The 23,489-nt window shown below is 42.8% G+C and overlaps 1 protein-coding gene across 1 annotated transcript in view; it reads left to right on the forward strand.

Annotated features, from left to right (window-relative positions):
* The first annotated feature begins 498 nt into the window (after nt 1-498).
* mtmr11 (myotubularin related protein 11) overlaps nt 499-23,489 on the forward strand; it is a 28,288-nt gene continuing 5,297 nt past the window's right edge. The window contains exons 1-12 of the mRNA XM_061081579.1: nt 499-555; nt 10,391-10,460; nt 16,468-16,604; nt 16,738-16,807; nt 17,137-17,276; nt 17,592-17,676; nt 19,347-19,494; nt 19,886-19,973; nt 20,641-20,729; nt 21,135-21,262; nt 22,337-22,415; nt 22,889-22,959. Coding sequence (XP_060937562.1) covers nt 499-555; nt 10,391-10,460; nt 16,468-16,604; nt 16,738-16,807; nt 17,137-17,276; nt 17,592-17,676; nt 19,347-19,494; nt 19,886-19,973; nt 20,641-20,729; nt 21,135-21,262; nt 22,337-22,415; nt 22,889-22,959 — 1,162 coding nt within the window. The remainder of the gene's footprint in view (nt 556-10,390; nt 10,461-16,467; nt 16,605-16,737; nt 16,808-17,136; nt 17,277-17,591; nt 17,677-19,346; nt 19,495-19,885; nt 19,974-20,640; nt 20,730-21,134; nt 21,263-22,336; nt 22,416-22,888; nt 22,960-23,489) is intronic.

Genomic DNA, 23,489 nt, shown 5'->3' on the forward strand with positions numbered 1-23,489 from the left:
GTGTGTGTGTGTGTGTGTGTGTGTGTGTGCGTGTGTGTGAGAGTGCGTGCGTGTGCGTGTGAGAGTGTATGTGTGTGAGTGTGTGTGTGTGTGTGTGTGTGTGTGTGTGTGTGTGTGAGAGTGTGTGTGTGTGTGTGTGTGTGTGTGTGTGTGTGTGTGCGAGTGTGTGTTTATATGTGTGTGTCCGGAGGAGGACCCTCTCCATGGGGGTGGGCTCTCCTCCACCAGTGGGCGGTGATGAACCGGGACTCGAGCCTCTCACTGACCGAGCAGAGATGAAAACACCCAGAAGAGTTGCTCTCGTCCCCCGGAGCCGGTGAACCAGACCCGGGACCCGGAGCTCCCTGTCCCCCGTGTGCAGCGGGCTGTCCCCGGCTACACGAAGCTAACACAACCCGCTAGCCGACAACCAGCACCCACAACCCGCCTTTTGTTTGGTCTCGTCTCTCCGTGGGTTCGATTCCGCTCGTTGGATCCGAGTCGTCGTGGTTTTCCAACATGTTGACCGGATCCAAGACCACGTTCAAAGTGAGGCAGATGCTCCCGGACATCAGGGTGAGTCAGCGGCTAACTAGCTCCGTGGAGACCCGGTGTCAGATCCACGATCTGCCCGCTTGTCCTCGGGTCCGGAGGCGGAGCAGCTGCTGGTCAGGGTTCGAACCCGGAGCTTCAGGTTCCTTCAGAAGAGGAACCATGAGCCTGCGGTTCCTCCTGGTCCTGCTCTGGGACTTTGAGGATGTAGAAGGAGGAGAGGAGATAGAACTGGAGGAGCTCAGATAAGATAGGATAAGATGCAGCTAAAGAAAGGTTTATCACTTTGGACCCAAGTTGTTTTCAGTCTGTTCTGTTCTGGGATTAAGCTTCAGGTTCCTTCAGAGGAGGAACCATGAGCCTGCGGTTCCTCCTGGTTCTGTTGTGGGACTTTGAAGATAGAAGGAGGAGAGAGAACGGAGGAGCTCAGTTCAGATAAGATCAGATAAGATGCAGCTCAAGAAAGGTTTATCACTTTGGACCCATGTTGTTTTCAGTCTGTTTCTGTTCAGGTTCCTGCTGAGGTTCCTTCAGAGGAGGAACCAGGCAGCGAGAAGCTTCATGGTTCCTCCTTGTTCTGTTCTGGGACTTTGAAGATGTAGATGTAGATGTAGAAGGAGGAGATGGAACTGGAGGAGCTCAGTTCAGATAAGATAAGATAAGATGCAGCTAAAGAAAGGTTTATCACTTTGGACCCATGTTGTTTTTTAGTTGGTTCTGTTCTGGGACTTCCAATCTTCAGGTTCCTGCCGAGGTTTCCTTTAGAGGAGGAACCAGGCAGCGAGAAGCCTTCGGTTTCTCCTGGTTCTGCTCTGGGACTTCAGATGTAGAAGGAGGAGATGGAACTGGAGGAGCTCAGTTCAGATAAGATGCAGCTAAAGAAGGAGGTTTATCACTTTGGACCCATGTTGTTTTCAGTCTGTTTCTGTTCTGGGACTTCCAGGCTTCAGTATGATAAGTTGAGATAAAGTAATATTTGATAAGTTAAGATAAGATGCAGCTAAACCAGGATTACCATATTTTGCACACCTTTTTCTGTTGTGGGACTTGCAATCTTCAGTATGAGAAGATAAGATGAGATGATCCTTTATTTGTCCCAAGGTTGTGTTGCAGAAGCACAGCAACAAATGCACATAGGTAATATAAAAGTTAACATTCAATATAAATGCATTGAAATATGAATATAAGGAGAAGAGTGTGGTGTGTTTACAGTGTGGTGGATTGCACCTGAGCCCTTTGAGTTGCACGGATATAAAATCATAGATTGAGGGACATCATGCAGTTGATTTATGGTTTTCATATCGTTCAGGTGAAGGTTTGAGCTCTGCACTAAACTCTGGATGATCTCCTGATATTGTCCACAAGGGATCTGACCTTATTCTGTGGATATTCTTTGGAGTTCTTGTCTGGTCTGAGGTTTCAGTTGACCTCCCATCCACCAGTGTTGTGGCTGACCTCATCCCCTACTCCTCATGTGATGAAACACCACGAGACCAGGAAGCTGACACTGTCATGAAGCAGGAAACACCGGACCATCATCCACCTCGCTGGACTACACATGTACAGCTCCTGCTGGATTGGAAAACCTACATGTTGTCCTTGTCTGTGGCTGCACGTCTTAAAGAGGCCAGAGAATAACTGGTGAATCTTAATCACCGCTCCTGGCAGGGGGGGGCGGGGTTCCCTCATTTAGGATTCACAGACTGTCTGGCACAGACGCTGAACGGCACCTAATGGTTGTATCATCTGCTCCTAATTTCCAGAGCTGCTACTTTCATTTGATTTCAGGTGTTGGTGATGTGTTGCTGCCAAGTCTCAACAATCACACTGCACCATATTACACACACTATCTTTTCATCAAGATTCATGAAGTATTCCCCAGAAATTTGGTGAAAAGAGGTAGAAAAGAAAGAAAAAAAGAGATGCCTTCCTAAATTGATGAAGAATTCCCCAGAAATTTGGTGAAAAGAGGTAGAAAAGAAAGAAAAAAAGAGATGCCTTCCTAAATTGATGAAGTATTCATGAAGAATTCCCCAGAAATTTGGTGAAAAGAGGTAGAAAAGAAAGAAAAAAAGAGATGCCTTCCTAAATTGATGAAGAATTCCCCAGAAATTTGGTGAAAAGAGGTAGAAAAGAAAGAAAAAAAGAGATGCCTTCCTAAATTGATGAAGTATTCATGAAGAATTCCCCAGAAATTTGGTGAAAAGAGGTAGAAAAGAAAGAAAAAAAGAGATGCCTTCCTAAATTGATTAAGTATTCATGAAGAATTCCCCAGAAATTTGGTGAAAAGAGGTAGAAAAGAAAGAAAAAAAGAGATGCCTTCCTAAATTGATGAAGTATTCATGAAGAATTCCCCAGAAATTTGGTGAAAAGAGGTAGAAAAGAAAGAAAAAAAGAGATGCCTTCCTAAATTGATGAAGTATTCATGAAGAATTCCCCAGAAATTTGGTGAAAAGAGGTAGAAAAGAAAGAGAAAAAGAGATGCCTTCCTAAATTGATGAAGTATTCATGAAGAATTCCCCAGAAATTTGGTGAAAAGAGGTAGAAAAGAAAGAAAAAAAGAGATGCCTTCCTAAATTGATGAAGAATTCCCCAGAAATTTGGTGAAAAGAGGTAGAAAAGAAAGAGAAAAAGAGATGCCTTCCTAAATGTACTGGGTTCTTTCTCCGTCCTTATCTCATCCGTCCTCTGAGTTTCAGGGGAATCTGTCCTGTAGTCTTCGTGAAATCTCTCTGACAGAAAGAACAGACCGGGATGAAAACCGTGATGGAGGGTAATGATCAGAGAGGACCGGTCCCTCTCTTCGTGTCCCGGAGGACAGAGGCCAGCAGCACTCGTTGGTCTGATAGATGGAAACAAAGCACTGGATCCACACGGCAGGAACGTGCTCAGGAGCCGCCTGGTTCTCCTGGGATCCGCCTCCTGGCTCGGCTCTGTGTTGCCCCGGCTGTTTGTTTCCCTCCTGGTTATTTTCAGCAGCCGCAGGGGGAAACTGTAACAGATGCCTCGTTACTCTGCCCTCGGGCAAGGCTTTCATGAGGGGGGGTTGATGTGCGCTGCCTAACATCTGGCTGTCACCATGGAGACAGCCGTTGAGGGGTTTTCAATTCGATAACCTCAGAATTAGGTGCACAGAAATCCCCACAGCTGCTCACCAGAGGAATCCCATGTGTGTGTGAGCCTGTTTCAGAATGTGTCTGAGGCTCAGAGATGGTGATGAGGAGCAGGAGGCTGTGCAGGTTACGTGAACAGGCCACCCACACCATCCTGTGGGTTTCACTTCCACGAGCATGTGTTAGGACTGAACACTTCGAAAATCACATCCAATCACAGGCTGAATTTGAACCAGATGGCTGTGAATCTTCTCCTTTAGCAGTTTAAGCCACTCAAGCCATTTTGGATGCTATAAAATAGGACCAATTATACTTTTTTTTAATTAATTAGTTCATTTGTTTCTATGCAACACTGTGATTTGTAATGTTTACTCGCACTCAGCAATCCCAGATGATTGATTCTGTTGGACTCTGTGTCCGAGCAATTAAGTGGTTTTCATGTATAGAGAAAAGAACAGCCGATCAATGTGTTGAGTGGAGTTCTGAGTGTGTAGCAGAACTGAACGATGGATATAACCCATGATCCTTTGCTTCCTGAACCAAAAGAGTCGTCGCTGTAACAAATACACAAAACTCTGTTTAGAATTATTCATATTTTAAAGGTTTTCTGGTTGAATATTTGAGATAAACGCTGGTTTTTGACTTGCTGGACCTGATTCTGACTGTTTACCAGATATTCAGGGTGGGGGTTGGTGAAGGAAAGTGTGCCATCAAACTAATGCATTTTTAATCTTTTTATTTTTTTTTGATGATGTAGTTTCTCTTGTTTATTGTTGTCTTTAGTTGAACAGGTAACATTTATACACAAGTACATTTATACATAAGAAAACATTTGCACATACGTTTAGGTTTTAACTCTTGCTTTTTAAAGATAATTTGTCATTTTAAGTTTTCAGAATCACAAGGCGAAATCTTCAAATTCCAGTAAATCTAAAAAGATCTAAACATTAACATTAGAAAACCAGCAAATCTGTGCAATGATTCAGCTTCAACTTGGAAATATTTGCAGTTTTTGTTGAAAATATTTTGCAAACTCGTGTCATACGAACAAAAGGCCAGCAGTACATAAATGTTACATAAGGCTTATTATTAATAGAGGCTTACTCTGTCTGTGACCGACTATCCACCCCCCCCCGAGTTCACTCTATCTGCATCTCCCAGCTTGGAAGCAGCCGGCATGAAAGGAACTGCAGCACAAAGCTCCACAGAAGCAAAAATGCCAGAGGAGGGATCATCTGAGCTCTATTCAGAGTAGCTCCAGATCTGAGGCTGATAGAAGAGAACCACAGCGGCCCAGTCTCCCAGTCTCCCACTCCCACTCCCACAGGATCCAGGCGTCACATTCACCCGCAGCCACTGAACCGCTGGAGCCTTTTAAAAGCGAACACAACAATGGGCTCCTCTTAAAACCCGAGCAGATTTATGGTTCTATTAGCGGCTGCATCGATCGGGCAGTGGGCGATAATTAACCGGTGGAACCATTCACCAGAGAAAGAGCCGTGTCTGGAGAGTCTCTTGTCTGTTTGTCTGTTTTCAGTGTGTATAGACTGGTTCTGGTAATTTCCCCTCCTGGGAGCCGAGCTGTCAGAGCAGATTACTGTCATCATAACCTCTCAGAGTCAGATTATGTACCAGGCTTGTCTCTGTGGGTTTTCTCCGGCTTGCAGATTGGGGGTAGGTGTGAACGTGAGAGTGAACGGTTGTTTGTCTCTGGATGCTGGTGGTGCGATACGCTGGGTGTGACCCGCCTCTCGCCCAACGTGAGCTGGGATTGGCTCTTACTTCCCCCCCCTGGGACCTTCAAAAGGAGAAGTGATATAGATAATGGATGGATTGTTAATGCCCCACTTAAAATGTCCAATATTCATCGTTTTCATTATTCAAGCCATAAAGACATCCTCCCCTCTAATGGTGCCCTGTTATTATGTGCGCCCATGCACGTACATGCACAGGAAATACATCAAAATGTGCGGCTCGGTCGGGAACGGTGTGCTATCTGTTTCTCTAAGACGTTCGCCAAACGGTTTGCTCGAAAATCACCAAAAACAGCGGGAAGAAATGAATGGGATTTAAGGTCTCTCGCCCATTTAGAGCGAGAGTGGAGCAGGACAGATCTTCAGCTCCTTTTTGTGTCTAAACTGCTCCGAAAGCCACAAATAGAGGTTGTCATACAGGATTTTTTTTTTTATAAAACGTAGAAACACTCATTAGCTTCGCAGGAATGTCACTATGAAATCTATCAGAGCTAAACATATGGCTGAATCCATTTGTCTTACTTTAGTTCTCCAATGCCTCTCTATTGGGTCTAATGCTAATTTTGAGAGGTAATTTCTGGGAGGAGCAAATCAGTCAAACTTTTCTAACACAGCCCCATTTCTTAACTCTAACAAATACAAAATATATCCATGTGTTCGGCAAAGTTTTTGGATTCTCACGTTGATTTTATTTCACAGATAGGATTTATAGTTTTTGAATAATGGCACGTTTTGCAGCTTTCTCTTCTCCAGCGTGTTCAGCCTTTGATGACTTGGATGTTGCCTTTCAAGCAGCCGCACGTTTTTAAGAAGGCGAAGAGTTAATGAGGATTACTGCTGGGCGGGGCCACATGGCAGTGTGTGCACAGGGTTCGTCAGTAAACACACAACTCCTCACTCCTAAGCTATGGAGTGAAGATGAGACCAGTTGAGAAGACGACTTCTCCTCCTCACACAACAACAAGCAAACCTAATCACGCAGCTTCATGGAGTGTCTGCTTCTATTCTTCTGCTTCTATCTGCTTTTGGACCTGTGCAGATGAGACACACTTTAATGTTTGATGTAAATAGAATCTTAATCTTGTTCAAACACAGCTTTATTTAGCTAAAGGTGACCTTTGAACCTTTCTGTACCTTACAATACATCATCAGTCTATTTTTACATTATAAATCAGTAGGGACTCCAATTATAGAAAACCAGTAATGACCTGTTTGTTGTGCGTCTAGAAGTCTAGACTGATGCTGCTGTGCTAGTTGCTGCAGTGTTTTGCAGGAAAATGGTAGAGTTAGATTTTCACTTTAGTTTGAAGCAGGAATTGTCACTCATGAAACATTAGTTTGTTATTCTATCCTTAATGCTGGGATCTCTTCTGTAATTTTTGCGTTTTCTCATATCGAGGCCGATATTCAGCTTTTGCAGGACTTGTTCTTTTATTACACTCGATTAGGCAGCATATTTCCACCAAGGACTTCATTCCACTGTGAACCTCTGATAACATTCAATGCATTTTTCTGTTCATTTGCTTTGTCCTTGGCGGTTTTGTCTCAGAAAGAGTACGTGTCTTCTGTTTCATTAGTAGCAATTAAAGTTTATCACTGCTGGACTGTAGCTAAAGGAAGGACGAGGAATGAAGGCAAAGAAACGGCTACACAGGTCCGAGACATGTGAGGGAACTCGTACATTCTTCTGAGTGGAATAAGAGGAAATGCTTCAAAGTGAGCCACATTTAGCAACACAACCTCATAGCCCTCGTTTTGCTTCAAAGTCAGTTCACATTGCTGCGAGACCGTCTCCAATCAAGTGAGGAAGTGACGTGAACAACACAAATAAACTGGCTGTGTCACTTTTAGTTCAGTGAATAGCGGGTTTAAGCTCATGTGTATTTTTATACAAGGACGAGCTTTTAACTCAGAAGCAGATTTGTCTGTCTGAAAAACAGTTGTTGGTCCTCTGTGTTTTTTGGGACGTCATTATAATAAGTTTAGTAATTGAGCCTTGTTTGGAGAGAAACCTATTTTTTGCTGTGTTGCTTGAGGGTTAAGATTTGTTGTTTATTATGTTGCTGCTGCAGAGCCTTTATAGTTCCACATAAAATAAGATTTGTACACACAATAGATTTGCATTTAAGGGATAAAGAAGGATACAGCCGCTTCTTCAGGGTCTCAACAGAAGTCCAGTGTCTCCTTGTGAGTTTCGCCTGTTCTATGAGGAAAGAGAAATATGTTCCAGACGCAGAAACAAGCTTGCTCACTGCAGAAGCCTGGCCGGCCACAGTAGCAAAGGGGAAGCCACGAGCAATGGAAACTGCAGTAAACCTTGGCTATTGTCCCTGGGGATTATGAGGGAAGGACAGAAGTGGGGCAGAGAGGCAGAAGGAGGGGAGAGTGGCACTGAAAGCGATATCGTGGGGACGCTGAAGCCAGTGAAAGTGAAACGTCAGCGAAAAACCCAGTCCTGTGACTCAGAGACTCTAGTGCAGTCTTACTTTAACCACACTATATTTAAGTTAATGCCAAACCATTATCTCATTCCCTTTTTCCTTATCTCTTTTATCCACTTTACCTCTCAAGCATAAAAACTCGCAAGCAAAGCAGAAATGCCTGCGACCCACAAATGATTGCCTTTGCTGCTGTAGCTCTTATTAAACTGTCACATTCACAGCATCCATTAATCTAGTCTGGGCTTGTTTACCGGAGGGAGAGCCGCTCACATCTCTCGTAATCACGTTATGTACATATCCGAGTGCTGGTTGTACTTCACCTTGTGAGTGGCAGTGTTATCTACTTGCCTCACAAGACCCTGAGGTGCAAGTGTATCACTCTCGACAACCTTTAGAGGACGGATCTAACCGACTGGAGGCACGAGAGGAATAATAAAACCAGATCTGAGCGGCTGCTGACGTCGTTAAACGGGGAGAAAGGAATTCAGCCGCGGGTTTTCCTGTGGGTGTTGATGGAGAGACAGAGAGAAAGCAGGACACATTTTAAAACCATATGAAAAACAATAAAAGAACAATGCTCTGGCAAAGAGTCTTGTAAAGATTTTAGTGTTCTCTCTTATAGTGGAACAAAAGCTCTGGTGGTTTGTGCTGACACAGCTTTCTGCCTTTAAATTCAGTCAGTTAAAGTGTTGGAACTGTAAACATATATTGAAGTTATTGGAATAATCACAGCCTTAAACTATATGTAGGAGAGAAGTCCATGCTTTGGGCTTATTCCTTTTTTTTTGTGTGTTTCCATGTGGACGTCGTCTTTGTGTCTTCCATGTGTGTTGCTCATCTTTTTCATCCTGAGATATTTGTATTCTTCCAGTTTCACGTCCGCTTGCTGTGAGTTTATGGGGAGTTTTCCTTCTGTATTCTCACATGGACTCAGATGTTGTTGTCATCACGAGCTCTGGAAAGTTTAAGAATTCAATACACGTCCGAAAAATCAGCTTCTTAGTTTTGTTGTGTTGATAACTTGTTTATTTCTGCTTATGACATCGCAATCTTTGAATCTGAAGTTTAAAGTCTTATTTTTGTTTTATAAGAATTGCAGAAAAGGTCAGTTAATAGTTTAAAACACACTTTGCATTACATACGATTTTATGGAAAGTTTTACAACAGTCTGGTAAACTGCAGAATCTCTCCATCCCTCAATGAAGCAGTCAGATGCATGAAACCACCTGGTATGAATACGTGTGATTCTGCTGCCTTGATGGGGATCAAAGGTCGTCTTTGTTGAATGTTCCCTGTGTGTTTTCAAGGAGGGCCACGAGCTTAAAGTGTCAGGTTTTCACGAGCAGGGCTGCTAACACACAACTCCCCACGCTGCAGAATTGTTAGCCCAGTTTTGGCGACTCAGTGGATTCGTTGTTATTGTTCACACATCCCTGCTGACTCAAAGAAACACTGATGTTTCGGGATAAAGCCGGTGCCCTAAACGCAACAATGAATAATGGTCTCAATGTGGGACACGGAGAAAAGGCTGTGAAACGTATAGTTTTCTTGGATCCCGACTCAAGGCTCTAACTCTATTTCTGTGTTAATATAAAGCTTGTTCACCACCTGTATAATCATATCCTCGTCTCACGTTGCAGGGGGGCTGGCACGTTACTGGGTTTTCTAGCCGATAAATGTAAATGGCCTTCGTAAGAGAGGGTTAGAAGGAAAGCTAAGTGGAAGCATATGTGCCAGTGAGCTCACAGCAGTCTGGTTATAGAAACCTCTGCGGCTCCGTGGAGCTGCACAGACTCAAGTACGCAGGACTTTATGCCTTTTTATAGAAAAAGCAGGAACAAACAGAGCAAACAACAACATGGAAACTTCAGAATCACGGAGCGTTGTGCGGTTTTGCTTTGTTTCTTTGTCTTTGAGAATGAGTCCACTGAGACCAGCCGGGCTTTGTTGACATGAGCAGACGCAGCTATAATTTAAATATAATTAAATAGAGACCAAAGGTGACACGAGGCTCTGTCCGTGGGCCGGGTGTGTGCTGGGTCGTCTACATGTGTATTTCCTGTGCAAACAAATAGCACAGGTTAAAAAGGTCTGTTGTCTCAAATGAACACTGCTTTCACATTCAGGGTGTTGGAGCTCGTGTGAGGTATTGAACAACATGATGTGTCTTGAGATGGAGAGTTTCACATTTTGGTAAATAAGCTTTTTTTGGTTTCTTGTCGAGAGTTGAATGGAAAAGGTCAATATCATTTTATTATTTAGTTGCTTGGTTCCGACTGAAAACAGTGAGTCCTGGCTCAGTCCAAAGGAAAAAAGCAAAAACCTGTTGTAACTTATTCCAGCTTCGTGTTTTATGTGCAGACGATCATGTGGTATTGATTTTCTCATCCGGAACACAACATGAAAAGCAATAAGCAGCTTCTAAAATGTGCCTAAATTAACAAATCTAAGCACCTAACCTCTCCCGTCTGTTGCAATAATATGTAAAGTAAGTAAAGGCAGTTGCTGTGGAAACCAAACGCTGATTGTCAGATGTGTGTTTCTCTGGCAGGAGAGGATGCTGAGTCAGAGCGGGACGAACGCGAGGAGCCGAGATGTGTTTGGACTGCGCTGCCTTCCAGGTAAGATCGTGCCTTCAACTACGTCAGGATCCTTTGTAAACCTGTGCTTCTGACAAATTAGATTAGATTAGATTCAACTTTATTGTCATTGCACAGTACAAGTACATATACAACGAAATGCAGTTTAGCGTCTAACCAGAAGTGCAAAAAAAGGCAGTAAAAGTGCAGAGTATCGTGCATATTAAAGTGAAAATGTAAATAAATAAGATCTGTACAGTAGAAATATATATATGGAATATTACAGTATTAACAGGAATTGTAAGATATAAGGACGATGAATACACTATGAGCAGGATAAAAATATAAATATATATAAATATGAATACACTAAAGGCGAGGTAATACAGTAGTAAAAAAAAAATAACAGTAGTGCAAATGTACAAATGTTCAAATGATCAGTGGTTGGAGGAGGGGGTGTGGCAGTGTGTGGCAATAAGAAGTACATGAGTATTGTGCATATTAAAGTGAAAATGTAATAAATAAGATCTGTACAGTAAGAAATGTATATGGAATATTACAGTATTAACAGGAATTGTAAGATATAGGAACGATGAATACAATATGAGCAGGATAAAAATATAAATATGAATACACTATAGGCGAGGTATTACAGTAGTAAAAACAGAAATCCACACATCCTGCGTGGACTGAACAAACACCAGTTCAAGTGAATCAGTCTGTAGCCGACATCGTGACCAATCAAGCTCACAAGGCCTGTAAAGGTGCTGAATAATACAACACCTTGCAGTTTGGACTTTGGTTAACAAGCTGCTGCTGCCTCAGCATCATATTAAATATCAACACTCAATAACACTAGATAGAAAACTGCTGCTGCTGCATCATGCTCGGTTTGAAATGAGCGTATCTCAGCTGTAGCCACACCTGGAGCAGGAATGTCACGGCAGGTGTGCTGGACTTTGAGATGAGAAATCATCTGCTGGGCGGATCCATGAATCGCTCCTCACTCAATATTGTGAGCTTTCCAAACAGGCAATGCATGAATCATAAATTGCAGCCATTAAGGGAGTGATATTTATGAGTCTGTGCAATGTGGTGCAGCTTGATTGAATTTGAGGAGACGGTTGGGCCTTGGTGCAGGTATGAGCTCTACTGAGAGACATTCTGGTTCATTGTGTGTGGAGGAGCTGTAGTGACCTGATTGGTACTGGAGAGAAAACCTGTAAACATGTGTGAGGCAAGTTTACGACTTACTGACGCCTCCTTCTCTTTCTTTTTCATACGTTCATCTTTAAAATCCTTTTATTTATTCAATAAATATGTTTTTTTTCGCCGAGTGAAGCTGGATTTTAACATCTCAGTGTTTTTGTATTAGATGATGCATAGTGGGAATTGTTGACACTCCAACATATGCACTAACGTCACACTTGCACACATTTTCCTGTCTGAACATACACACACACACACACACACACACTTCCTTCCTTATTCCATTGACTTAGTCTAATTTGTTTTCCAGCCGAGTGTTTTTATCAAATACTTTCCAGACGCTGCTGCTGCTCCACAGCCCCTCACACTGATCCTATTCTTAGCCGTTAACATTTCACTGTGAAATGTCCACCGTCTCTACTTCACATTTTTTCCCCTGCTGGGCGTTCAGCTTCATCTCCATCTCCAACAACACTGTCAACTTCTCTTTGCCGTCTCATTCTTTCCTCTCTCCACCTTCATTCCAGGCCGATTATAAACACAGCCATCCACGAGGACCTGTTGAACATTAGGAGCAAGAAGAGGACAGATGTGTATTGGCAGCCCGTTTGTTCTCTTTTAGACTCTTTCGTCATTTTTCTTTATTAGCTCCACTCTGAGCTAAAGTTACTCACTGCAGGATATGAAACATTTCTTTCCAAAAGTGGATTCAGATTCTGGAGCAGGGAAACCTGGCTCCGTGCTCCCGCTGCAGTGTTAAGTGTTGAGACAATTTGTGAGAACAATTTCCCTTTCAGACACAAAGGAGGCGCTAGTCAGTGAAAGAGCTCACATTGCACCTGTGGACTCCCTTTCTCTCTTAAACACACACATGCACACTCTCTGCAAGAGGAGTCTTCTCTCCAACTAACTGTCAAAACAGATATTATCTCATATCAATAAAACCAGAGCAACTTAGGTCGTGTTAAGGATTAAATTAAACTCGTGCAGCCTCAAACGAGAAGTGGTGACAAGTTGTGAAACCACGTGGATGACGAATCAGTAATATGTTTGCAGAAGTCGTCCCGTTCTGTCAGTGGTTAAGAGGCGGAGCTCAGGGCTCAGGGATCCGCGGCCCTCTCATGTGACACAGGGACACAGGACGGCAGAAACCGAGCCGGCCTACGGGAGGGCCAACAGGTCAGGACAGCTCCAGCAGCCAGAAGTAGATCGTGTACCTTTCCAGTGCTGAGTGGGGAAAGGGGCTGTTCATTCACACACAATGCCAAGAGGCCCGGACCCCTTCAGAGCAGCTCCCCCATCCCCTTTCCCCACGGGCTAATGTTACTGTGGGATTTATCAGCTGTCAATCAGCATTAAACCTCGTTGAGTGATGGACAAGAGACAAGAAAGCATTGACATAGATCTCGGTCTTAATATGGAAAAAGGTATTTAATTCTCTGTTGTTTCTGGGACTCAATCATCAAAATCTGGTTCTAATTTTTTACATTTTTAAAGTTTATTCACGTAAAAAGAGATGTCATCCCATCGCTCCTTTTTTCTTCAAGATTTAACAGAGACAGGAAACCAGCAAAGACAACTGTAGACCGCCAAAATAAACCTCCACTCAGACACTTTATTATTTTGTCTTTCTGGGATATCTTTGTTATTTTGCAGTATGTTCTCAACAACTGGACAGAAGCAGGACACAGTATGTATCTGATAATCAATACAAAACAGAGGAACTTCAAACTGTTGCAGTTAATTGAGTTTGTTGGGTTCTCTGCTCAGTATTTAGTAAACTGAGTGGTCTTCTTTAAATGTTGTGTTGTTTATAACACAACAGACACTGAGGGTTTTATCTGTTGATCCCGGCTGTGCCAGCATGCACCGTGCTCTTTTCACCCCTGACTGTGTGTTTGTGTACAAAATAACACAAAAACGCATTGACGGATTTTCTCTTAACTTGGTGGGAATATTAACTGGGATGGTATCTCCTGATGATTAGCGTTTGGCGCTGATAGCACAAAGTGAAAGTGGCTTCTATCTACTGACTGAGTACTGTATCCCTATAGATTTAACATAAGCTGTTCCTGCTCTGTACGCTTCATCCCCGTGGAGGATTGAGGAGGAGCGAGACCGTTCGCTCTGCAGTCTGCACGCATTCTAGTTCAAAATGAGGAACAAATGTGGATGAAAACAAATAAAACAGAGGCTGTGGTTCACATGTCTCTCAGCTGTATTTTCTCAGGCTGATTCCTCCAGGTCGCTCTCGTCTTTCCTCCGATTCTGTGACCACAACGTCAACAGAAACAGCTGAAACTGTGGGAAAAACATATTATATACATGTACACATCTAATACAAAGGAGCGTATTAACCAGTTCTTCAGCTCTTCTCTAAAAACTCTCTTGAATTGATTTATTATTCTTGAAGAGTAATAGGAGCTGTACCTGTCAGACTCGACCTTGTTGCTTCAGGTGAGACCTTGTTTATCAAAGACAAGAGAAGTCAGTAAATGTGTTCAAATAAAACTATTTCCTTGAGGCACAGCATTTCTTCTTATTTTCTTCTCTCTGCTTCGCAAACAAATCAAAACTCAAAAAGTCTTTGACACTTTATTAGTGCAGCACTCGAACTGCAGCTCTGCAGAAAGAACATAAAACATTTTATTTATTGAGGACATCAAACACCTTCAATTATTCAGCTGACTCATAGATTTCTAACTCTCACTGAAGAATGCAAACAGGACCAGCGGCCTCTGTCCCGTGTCTTCCTCTCCCGTTCTCCTCCAGCTCTTGAATCTCCAGGCCAGAGGATTGTTTTGTGCTCTGCTGCTCCCGGGGAAGTTGTTAAAAATGATGCACGCAAGGCCACAGATTGTCCTTTTAAAACCCAAACTCTCAACAAGAGTTCACTTGTGTTCACATCTTAAATCTCTGTTGCTACATCATGTGTGGTCAGGTTTAATTCACAAGTCCAACCTCAGGTTTTGATCTTGATCCGTGATATAAAAAGCATAATAACAGACCGTGCCCAAAAGAGCTAAACTCCTCTTGTGCAATAAGGGAATTATGGTGTTGGAAGTAAAGTCTCCTCTTCCTCCTTCGCTCTCAGATTACACAGCAACTGTTTCATGTGTAAAAACGGTTGTTTCCTGTTTGTGCGACGGTATCCCCCAAAACAGTCATTAGGCTGAGAGAATTCTGCAGAGACTGGGCTCAGTTCAGGGTTTTAGGGCCGAGACGACTCCGCATGTGCAACCAATGATTGTGTTGTTTCCTCAGAATGTTACATTTCGTTTTAGAGGAAACAGCGGCCCGGTCTTTTGAAATAAAATGAAATACATCTTCCTCACCGTGGGTCAGGACAAATCGCTGCTCTTAGCTTGTCGTGGACAAAAAGTCCTTTTTTATTTCATTTTTTTACCCTAGCCCAGACTATGTTACCATGGAAACCCACTCTCTAGCGGGCATAGGCTTTGTATCCCGGCAAGAGGCTGTTGTAAATGTGCCGTCTCACTGCTGTGTGCACAGTGTCAGTGGGTCAAGGCTTCGCTGTTATAGTTTCCCTTTCTGTTTTCTTTGAGAGGATTAATTGCACGTCTGTGTTTGTGTGTAAGATTTGTCTTTTGGGAATCTTAGTTGTGGAATTTCAGTTGCTTGTTTTCTCACAGTATCTGTAGATTACTAACAAAGTCCTTCACGCATGCAACACATATTTTTCCGATTGTTTCGCATTCCAAAGTCGAGCTAAAATAAGTTTGGTCAGGTCTGAAGATCTGTATATTTAAGATTTCATTTGAAGTTGCTGTCACACAGAAGCTGATGTCATCTGACTCATCCACTTCCTTCCTGCTCTCGACTGAGGGGACCCGCTGTGTGTTGCTCTGTCATTGATCTTTGCTTACACAACACAACACAAGTTAATGTTGTTAACGTTTTTCCAAAATATCCACCCAATTCAATTTTGTAGATCACAACATTTAAATCACATTCCTGAACGTTAGAAGATGTGGTTCTTTTCGTGTCATGTGTTGATTCAGCTGCACATTTGAAAACCAGAGGCCGTTTGAATTTGTTTTTCACTTTTGTAGTTGTGGCTTTTTGACAACAACTCTGCTGTTATGTAATTCAGACCCAACACTTCCTGTCATGTGGTGTGATTGTTGCTCCTCTTGCTCCTCCCTACCTGTCCACTGAGGCCTGAGGACAATGAGCAACAACAGGAGAACACATCTTTTTATTTATGGGGGCTTGTTCCACCCACTCCCTCCAGCCTGCGCTCAGTGAACTTCCACTGCCTGTTGTTTCTCTGTCCGTACACTTCCTGTTATTTCCCCTCACCAGAATCTACCCCACCCACCTCCGATACACACGCAGCTATGCAAGATGAGAGGTCAAACATAATCATAATTCTTATGGCGCTCTCAGCAGAGTGAACATCTCCTGCCAAAGCACGACAGTCCCATTATGAAACCACATTTAAATTCTCCAGATCTGACATTTTATTTGGATTTGCACCAAATTCCACACACTCATAGAAATCAGTCGCCTAAATATGCCAGTTTTTTTCATCAAGACTCATGAAATCAAGGACAATGTTTGAAAATACAGCGTTAAAAAAATTCCTCGACCCACACAAACTTAATTTGGTTCTTCCTGGACGCAGACCACATCCACCCACCAAGATTCATGTTAATTTTTGAGTCGTTTTGCATAATCTTGCTTACAATCAAGCATACAAACAAATACACAGGGCCTGAAAACAAGCGGAGGCAAACAGACCAAACTAAAACCCCTTTCCTGACGTGCATTACCCATAAAGCCTCTGATCTACACCTGCCTTTTGTCCTCACTATAGGTGAGTGTGTTCTCCAGAGAGCTGTGATGGTGAGGAAGAAGCTGAGTGCCAGGGAAGGAAGAGGTTGGCTGTCTGGGACTCTCTTCTGCACTCACTTCAGAGTGGCCTTCGTGCCCCAGGACGCTCCCAAGCCTGATGTGAGTCAACACACACACACACACACACAAACACACTCTGTTGTTTACAGTTTAATCCTAAAGAAATTCATGTGTTAACCTTCAGAAGTGACGAATGTTGTAAATGACGTTTCTGTAAATAATCTTGATGCAGGACAATGCAGACCCGGTGCTTTTGGGAGATCACGATGTGGCTTTGGCGTCGATAGAGAAGGTTGTGGTTGGTGAGTAAAACCATGTGCACAAGATTTCACTGGCAACGGAAAGAAAGTGTTTTAATTTGTGCTGTGACTCAGGATTTATTGACTATGTGACACTCCCTGTGTGGGTTCTAACACAGAGTCGTGTACAGAATATTATGCTTTCTGCTGGAATAATGCTGAGGCTGAAACTAATAATAAGGGACAAGCTAATTCAGGAAATGTCATATTGTCCAACTTGCAGTGGTATAAAAACTTTAAGTAGTTGGAAACTAAGACCTATAGGTACAGTATGTATATAAGCTAAATAATATAAATGTGTTTATTTAAAGCCTGTCCCCCGTGTGTTGCAGTCGGACCAAACAGGACGAAGCTGGTGACGGCGAACTCCTCTCTGAAGTTCACCCCGGAGGAGCTGGTGCTTTACTGCCGGGACATGCGAGTCGTCTGCTTCCTGTTTGATCGCCTCACTCCTGACGCACAGGTCCTAGAGGTGTGTGTGTCCCACCTGCTTATATCTAGGAATGTAGTGTTATCACTGCAGTCGTGACACAAGCTGATATATATAGAACTAACACATGGAGGAATTGGTTAATAACCCAGGCTGAGTGTGTGTGTGTGTGTGTGTGTGTTTTGGCGTCGATCCCAGGCTCTGGTTACTGTCCCACTGTGCATCAGTTATTTCAGAGCCTGAAGACCTTTGCCTAGAGAAGCCGATCTGTGCCATAGATCTGATGCGGTGCCCTCCATGTTTGAAAGCTGACGACCTTTGTCATGTTGATGCGCTCTCTGTGGTTTCCCTCCTCAGATAACCTACACCATCGCCAAGACCTACCAGCCTCTGAAACCAGGGTCGGTCTTATCTTTCCAGAACGCTGCTCTGGGCAGTGTAGGTGAGTGCAGTGATGTTTGGATCCACATGTTTACAACCTGCCAGTCCCAGTCTGGGTCTCACACAAAACCTCATCAGTCTGACAGCTCTACACTCTGATCCTGATATACCAACCTATATTCTGTAAAAAGCGGATAGCTACACAATTTGACAGATGATGTGAGATGTTTCGATACCAATGCCAGATTAAAAATGCCTCTGAAATTTCAGAAGTGATGCACAGTGGTGAAGAAGAAGAGACTTCCGGTAGTGTCGCTTTAGCCAGTAATATAATATCAGCACTTCGGCATTATTTCACAGAGATATGAACTGCATGCAAGTCATATTGTTGCACTTTACTATCTATATAAAGGAAGTACTTGTTGTATATTCTCAAATGTATTTGTTTCGAAGTGCTATGGGTATTCACTCTCTGTGTGTATTTGTTTTTTAAAGGGTTAAACCTGAGTCAGGCCTTTAACAATGATCATGACTTCCATGCAGGCTTAGTAGCATATAACTGTTAAAATACATATCTTATTTTTTAAATGCACTGCTTTAGATCATAACTTGAAATCGGCCGATATATCGAAACATCTCTATAAATAATTTTAATATTATTTGTGCTCTGTAGCCTTCATGTCTGTTCGGATGTTTATGACAATGAAATGATTGTGGGTTGAGGAACTCAAATATTTGCCGTTCAATCTGTCCATCATTCTGTTGTTGTTTTTCCGTGCATATTTTCCTGCGATGAATATTCATGAAATAACCGCTCAGTGGAAGTGAGAGTCACGTGCCCAGATGACTCTGGAACGCAGCATGAATGTGTTAGAGCCTGTTTTTCACCAAGTCTGCTCACATTTAGATTTTCACTCAGTCCAGCTCCAGAATGAACAGAATGTACCCAAAAGAAACTGGGACCACTGTTTCCCCCTGACTTCTACTCACTTCCTTGTTCTGTTCTTCTCCTTCAGACTTAAATACCCTCAGATATCTTATAATACTGAGGAGAATATTAAACAGGAAACATCCTGGTTTCTGTGCAGCCCATAATGACATATAAAGCTCACATCCTCTGGTTGGCAGTCCAGACACATTCTCTCGGGTGATGACGCAATGAAAATAGTGTCTTTGAAACCATGTCCAGATGTGAGATGTGGTTTGAGACAGAGGCTCACTCAGGGTTTTCAGGGCTGATCTTCACAGTGATTCGGGAAGGTTAAGCCTCTGTAATTAAATGTAATGTTGTGGAATCAGTCCGAATCTATTTCAACAAATAGGACACGCTGTACGTACGTCTTGTTACAGAAACTCCACCGGCTCTTCTCTTCAACCTATATAGGGAAATACGAGCCTGTCTGCACAATACATCATGCTATGTTAGAGCTGATCAGGCTGTGGTGGACTCACTGTCAGCTGCTGGATAAATAATGCAAGCTGTTAGATAACCTATGGTTCAACTCTGCCCTACGGGTCAAGTTTGTCCAGGGTGTCGTGAGGGCGTCTTCCCAAAATCGCTGCATTCTGTTTCATATGAAGCGTGATGAAAAACAGTATAATCATGAACTGTATCTGGGCTCTACCGCCTCTGCACAGGAACAACCAGAACAGTATTTGCACAAGATGTTTTATTCATCTGAAAAAACAAACAGCTCAACCGATGTGTTTGAATCATTTCCCGTTCTGTAGAAATGAAGCAGTTTCTAAGCAACCGCCGTCGAGACGCCCACATGAACTGGTTGGAGTCGGCCTCGGACCTGGAGCAGGAGCTGGAGCGCTGTGGGGCGAGTGGCTGGAGAGTCAGCTCGGTGAACGACCGCTTCGAGATGTCCACCAGGTAAACTCAGCCCCGAGCTGGAAGGTGACTGAATATGAGGTGTCGTGAATGAACAGTTTTAAACAAGCTGTTCTATGTGCTGCAGCCTCAGCAAACAGGCAAACGTGAAATTATGAATCAAATTGTATCCACTGACAAAACAGGTTTTTAAGAAATGTGTGGATGCATATATTTGCGAGTCCTTGATGGGAACATTTGGGAAGCAGTGTTTTTCTAAGTGAGAATCTTCAGCAGAGCCAAGAACAATCTTGTAGAAACAACACAAATGAGACCACTCTGAGTTAATGTGCTCTGAAAGCTCCAAGTTGTCGGTGTTTATTAAAAAAGCATCTCTCACATCTCTTCAGTTTCTACTTCATCGTTAAAAACCGAGTGTTTTGTTTCCCCTCAGCCTGCCGAGGTTCCTCGTGGTTCCACACAAAGTACTGGACACCGAGCTGAAGAAAAGCTTCGCCCACTTCAACGAAGGTCGAATCCCTGTGAGTGCACTTAGCAACGAGATATTGATTCAGCCTGACACCTAATTTACCACCTTTCATTTTGACACTTGTCCATGAAGTCATTTCTTAACCATGTGAGCAATATTCTCACAGCCACACTGACATATTTCTCTTTTCTATACGGTCCTTGGCTTTAGAAGTTCAGTTTAAATGTGTCTCATTCCTGTATTTGTTAAGAACTTCTTCTACGTTTTGCTATAAAAGGTTGTGCTTCTCAGAAAACCCACTCAAAGTGCATTAGAGAGCACCCAATTGGATTTTCTGCATCAAACACAGTTTCTAGGTCACAGCAGACAAAGATAGAACAAACCTGGTTAGCGCCTAAAAGCTCAAAAACAAGTTTGACTCCTGGTTTTCTTGCTTTGGAACTTCGCTGTAGCACTGATTTGATTTGAAGGGAGATGATTACATTCTAATTCTTAATGTTGTGACCTGAGAAAAATCTTCTTCTTTAAAATCTTCTCCAAATAAGCACGCATCCTTCCCCAAGTGTATATCATTATGTTTTATAGTATCAAGCTTTCTCAGCTGCAATCCTCTCCCACAGTGTTTCCCCTTCTTATTAACATTCCTGTGACACAAATTACAAGATGAATTCCTTCAGGGGGAATAACATGGAGCCTGAAGCCGTTTGTTCATGTTGCAGCGCTGGTGTTGGCGACACCCCCGAGGCAGTGATCTACTGCGAATGGCCAGTTTCCAGAACAACATTTATCATGAGAAAGATGACATCAGGTTGGTGCTTATTTTTACTGTTTATATGTTGATTGCAGAGGTAACATTAACGTTTGAACACTTATACTTTGGCCTTAACTGCTGGGACTTTGGGAAACGTTAAAATATAGTTATTATCTCAGCCTGAATCATGAGGTGGAGCATTTACAGAGAGAACACGTCAAGCACGTTCATCATGAATCATTCAAACTGCAGTTGGCCTCAGAAAAGCAGAGTAAACGTTCACTAATGAGTTTGTATTTTCAGTATTTCAGTATAATCAGGGAAATGTGCTCTGAATTAAACGTCAAACTTTGGGGACAAACTTAAAAAACAACTGAACAACATGTACGAGACGGCTCTAGATCTCAAAGTGACCCAGGCTGGTTGCAGATGTTAAACAGCTGGATGTTCTGCTCTCTGCAGGAACCTGGAGATGATCCTGTTCGGCTGCCAGTCGTCTCTGTGTGTGGTGGTGGAGCTGGGAGAGGAGCTGCCGTCGCCCGCCGACATCCAGCTCGCTCACAGCCGCCTGCGCGCCCTCTGTCTGGGAGGTGGGGACAACACATGAGCTCAAACACACACACACACACACACACACGCCCATGGAAACACACAGCACACACAACTGGACCTGTTTTTAAGTTGCACCTCAGAATGTGATGTTTAACTTTAAGTCGCACACACATTTTGTAAGTAATTACATTACTTTATAAATAGTTGTTTAGGGTCTCGGTGGTTTAGTGGAAGCTCACGACAACAGGGTTTGTGATTCAGACTTGATTGTTGGTTTTTGTCATGACGGCACATTCCACAGTCGAGTAAGAACAAAGATTACAAAACCCACGATTGTCTACAACCACTGGCCCTGGGACTGAAATGCTGACCCATCTCTCTCACAAACACACGCACACACACACACACACACACACACAGGAGAAGTTACTGATTATCACAGTTCACACATTCGTCAGCTCGGTGTTGTGTCTGTTGTGGCCGAGTGCTTCATGGCTCAGTGGATTGTTCACACAGATGTTTTTAGTGATGACTCGTTGTGTTTTGAATCTTCGAGGCAGCTGAAGACAAAATGATTATGACTTTACATGTTGGGTTCCATTTAAGACACATATTGATGATTCATTTAAAGGAGGTAGTGAAGTTCTCAGATTTTATGTGGTTAAATAGATGAATGCTGCTCTTTCACAAACCAGTAAACTGCAGTTATTCGTATTTAAATGTACTGATTTAGATATAAAAATGACCACAGTGAGCGTCACATAATCTCTATTATGTCTAGGTAAAACACTAATAAACATTCAGAAGAGGAATTTAAGACTTTAAATTGTAACTTATAGTAGTAATTCTTACAAATTTGCACACAACTTTTGGAAAAGGAACTTTTTATTGTCTGGAACACAACAGTACAGATCTTCACTGGAGAATGGACACAGTCGACCCGATCCATTTCTAACGGTCTGTCACATTTATTCATCCAGATCTCATCTCATTGTTGTGGCTGTGGTCAAGTCATCATTTATCCACACATTCCTTCTTCTCATACGTCTCATGCTCTATGAGACGGAATAATGTCTGAATATGATCTGTTTTATTCCTGTTTTGACTTGTAGATATCTCCACATCTGTGTCTGTGCCTGATGACAAATGGTTGTCTACCCTGGAGAGCACCCACTGGCTGGACTACACAAGGTAACAGCTCTGTCCATGACTTGCAGTTTATTTATTTTAAAGTTTTCATCTCAGACTGATGAAAAACAGTGATATCATGTCCTGAAATACTTGATAATACAGTAAATCGCAAACCATGAAACCTGAAAACGCTTTAAGACCTAAATGGAATTTGAATTATTGTTATTTAAATGTTCAGGTACCTTTTATGTAATTTTTACCTTTAAAATATTTTAAATATGATGCAACAGATATTTGGTTAATACATATTTGCACTCTAAAAATAACCAAAGGTAAATGAAGTTGCATTTAGAGCCTTTTAGAAAGTATCTAAAGCTGCTCAGCATTCAGAATTCTAACATTAGTAATGCAGTATTTTGTTTCTTAATAGTATCTTAATTGTTAAATCCTTATTTGTGTTTGTACAATTAGTCCAGTCATGTGATTTGTTCATATATTCATATATATCCACATCAACCTGCCCCTGTCTCCAGGTCCTGTTTGAGGAAGGCATCAGAAGTTGCCTGCTTGCTTCGTGGTGGTCACCTGACCGTGGCTCTGCAAGGTGAGTCACGTGACCACAGAGCCCGGCTCATATTATTCAATCCATTCATTATTCACGCAGCCTCCCTCCCATTAATCCCACATCAGGGTTTGGCCTTGAAGCAGCAACAGGGACACACACACACACACTTGCTCAGGCTACATGCACACTGACAATAGAGCTCTGCTCAGGTGAGAGACAAGCTGGAGTCGGAATGAGAGTTAAGACAAAACACGTTGATTACACGAAGTAAAACATATTGTGATAAATTCATCTCGAGACTTTTGCATAAAAGGAAAAAGTCGAATATAAGCTTTCAGTTTGTTTGAACTGGTTTGAACTGTCGAAGGTCTGTAGTGGTCTGAGTGTGTTTGTCTCCTCTCTTCACCTCCTTGTGAAGAGGAGGAGGCCGACTGTTGTTTGTTGTGGAGCCGAGGTGTCCACTGATCAGCTGATAATGAGGAGGATCAGGTGACAGGGAAACGCTGCTGGACAGAAACCTAAACATGTGGTGAAGGTGACCTCCGGTCCGCCGGGCCTTCGACTTTCAC

Source organism: Limanda limanda, chromosome 11, assembly GCF_963576545.1.
Source record: "Limanda limanda chromosome 11, fLimLim1.1, whole genome shotgun sequence".
In the NCBI taxonomy this organism is placed as follows: Eukaryota; Metazoa; Chordata; class Actinopteri; order Pleuronectiformes; family Pleuronectidae; genus Limanda; species Limanda limanda.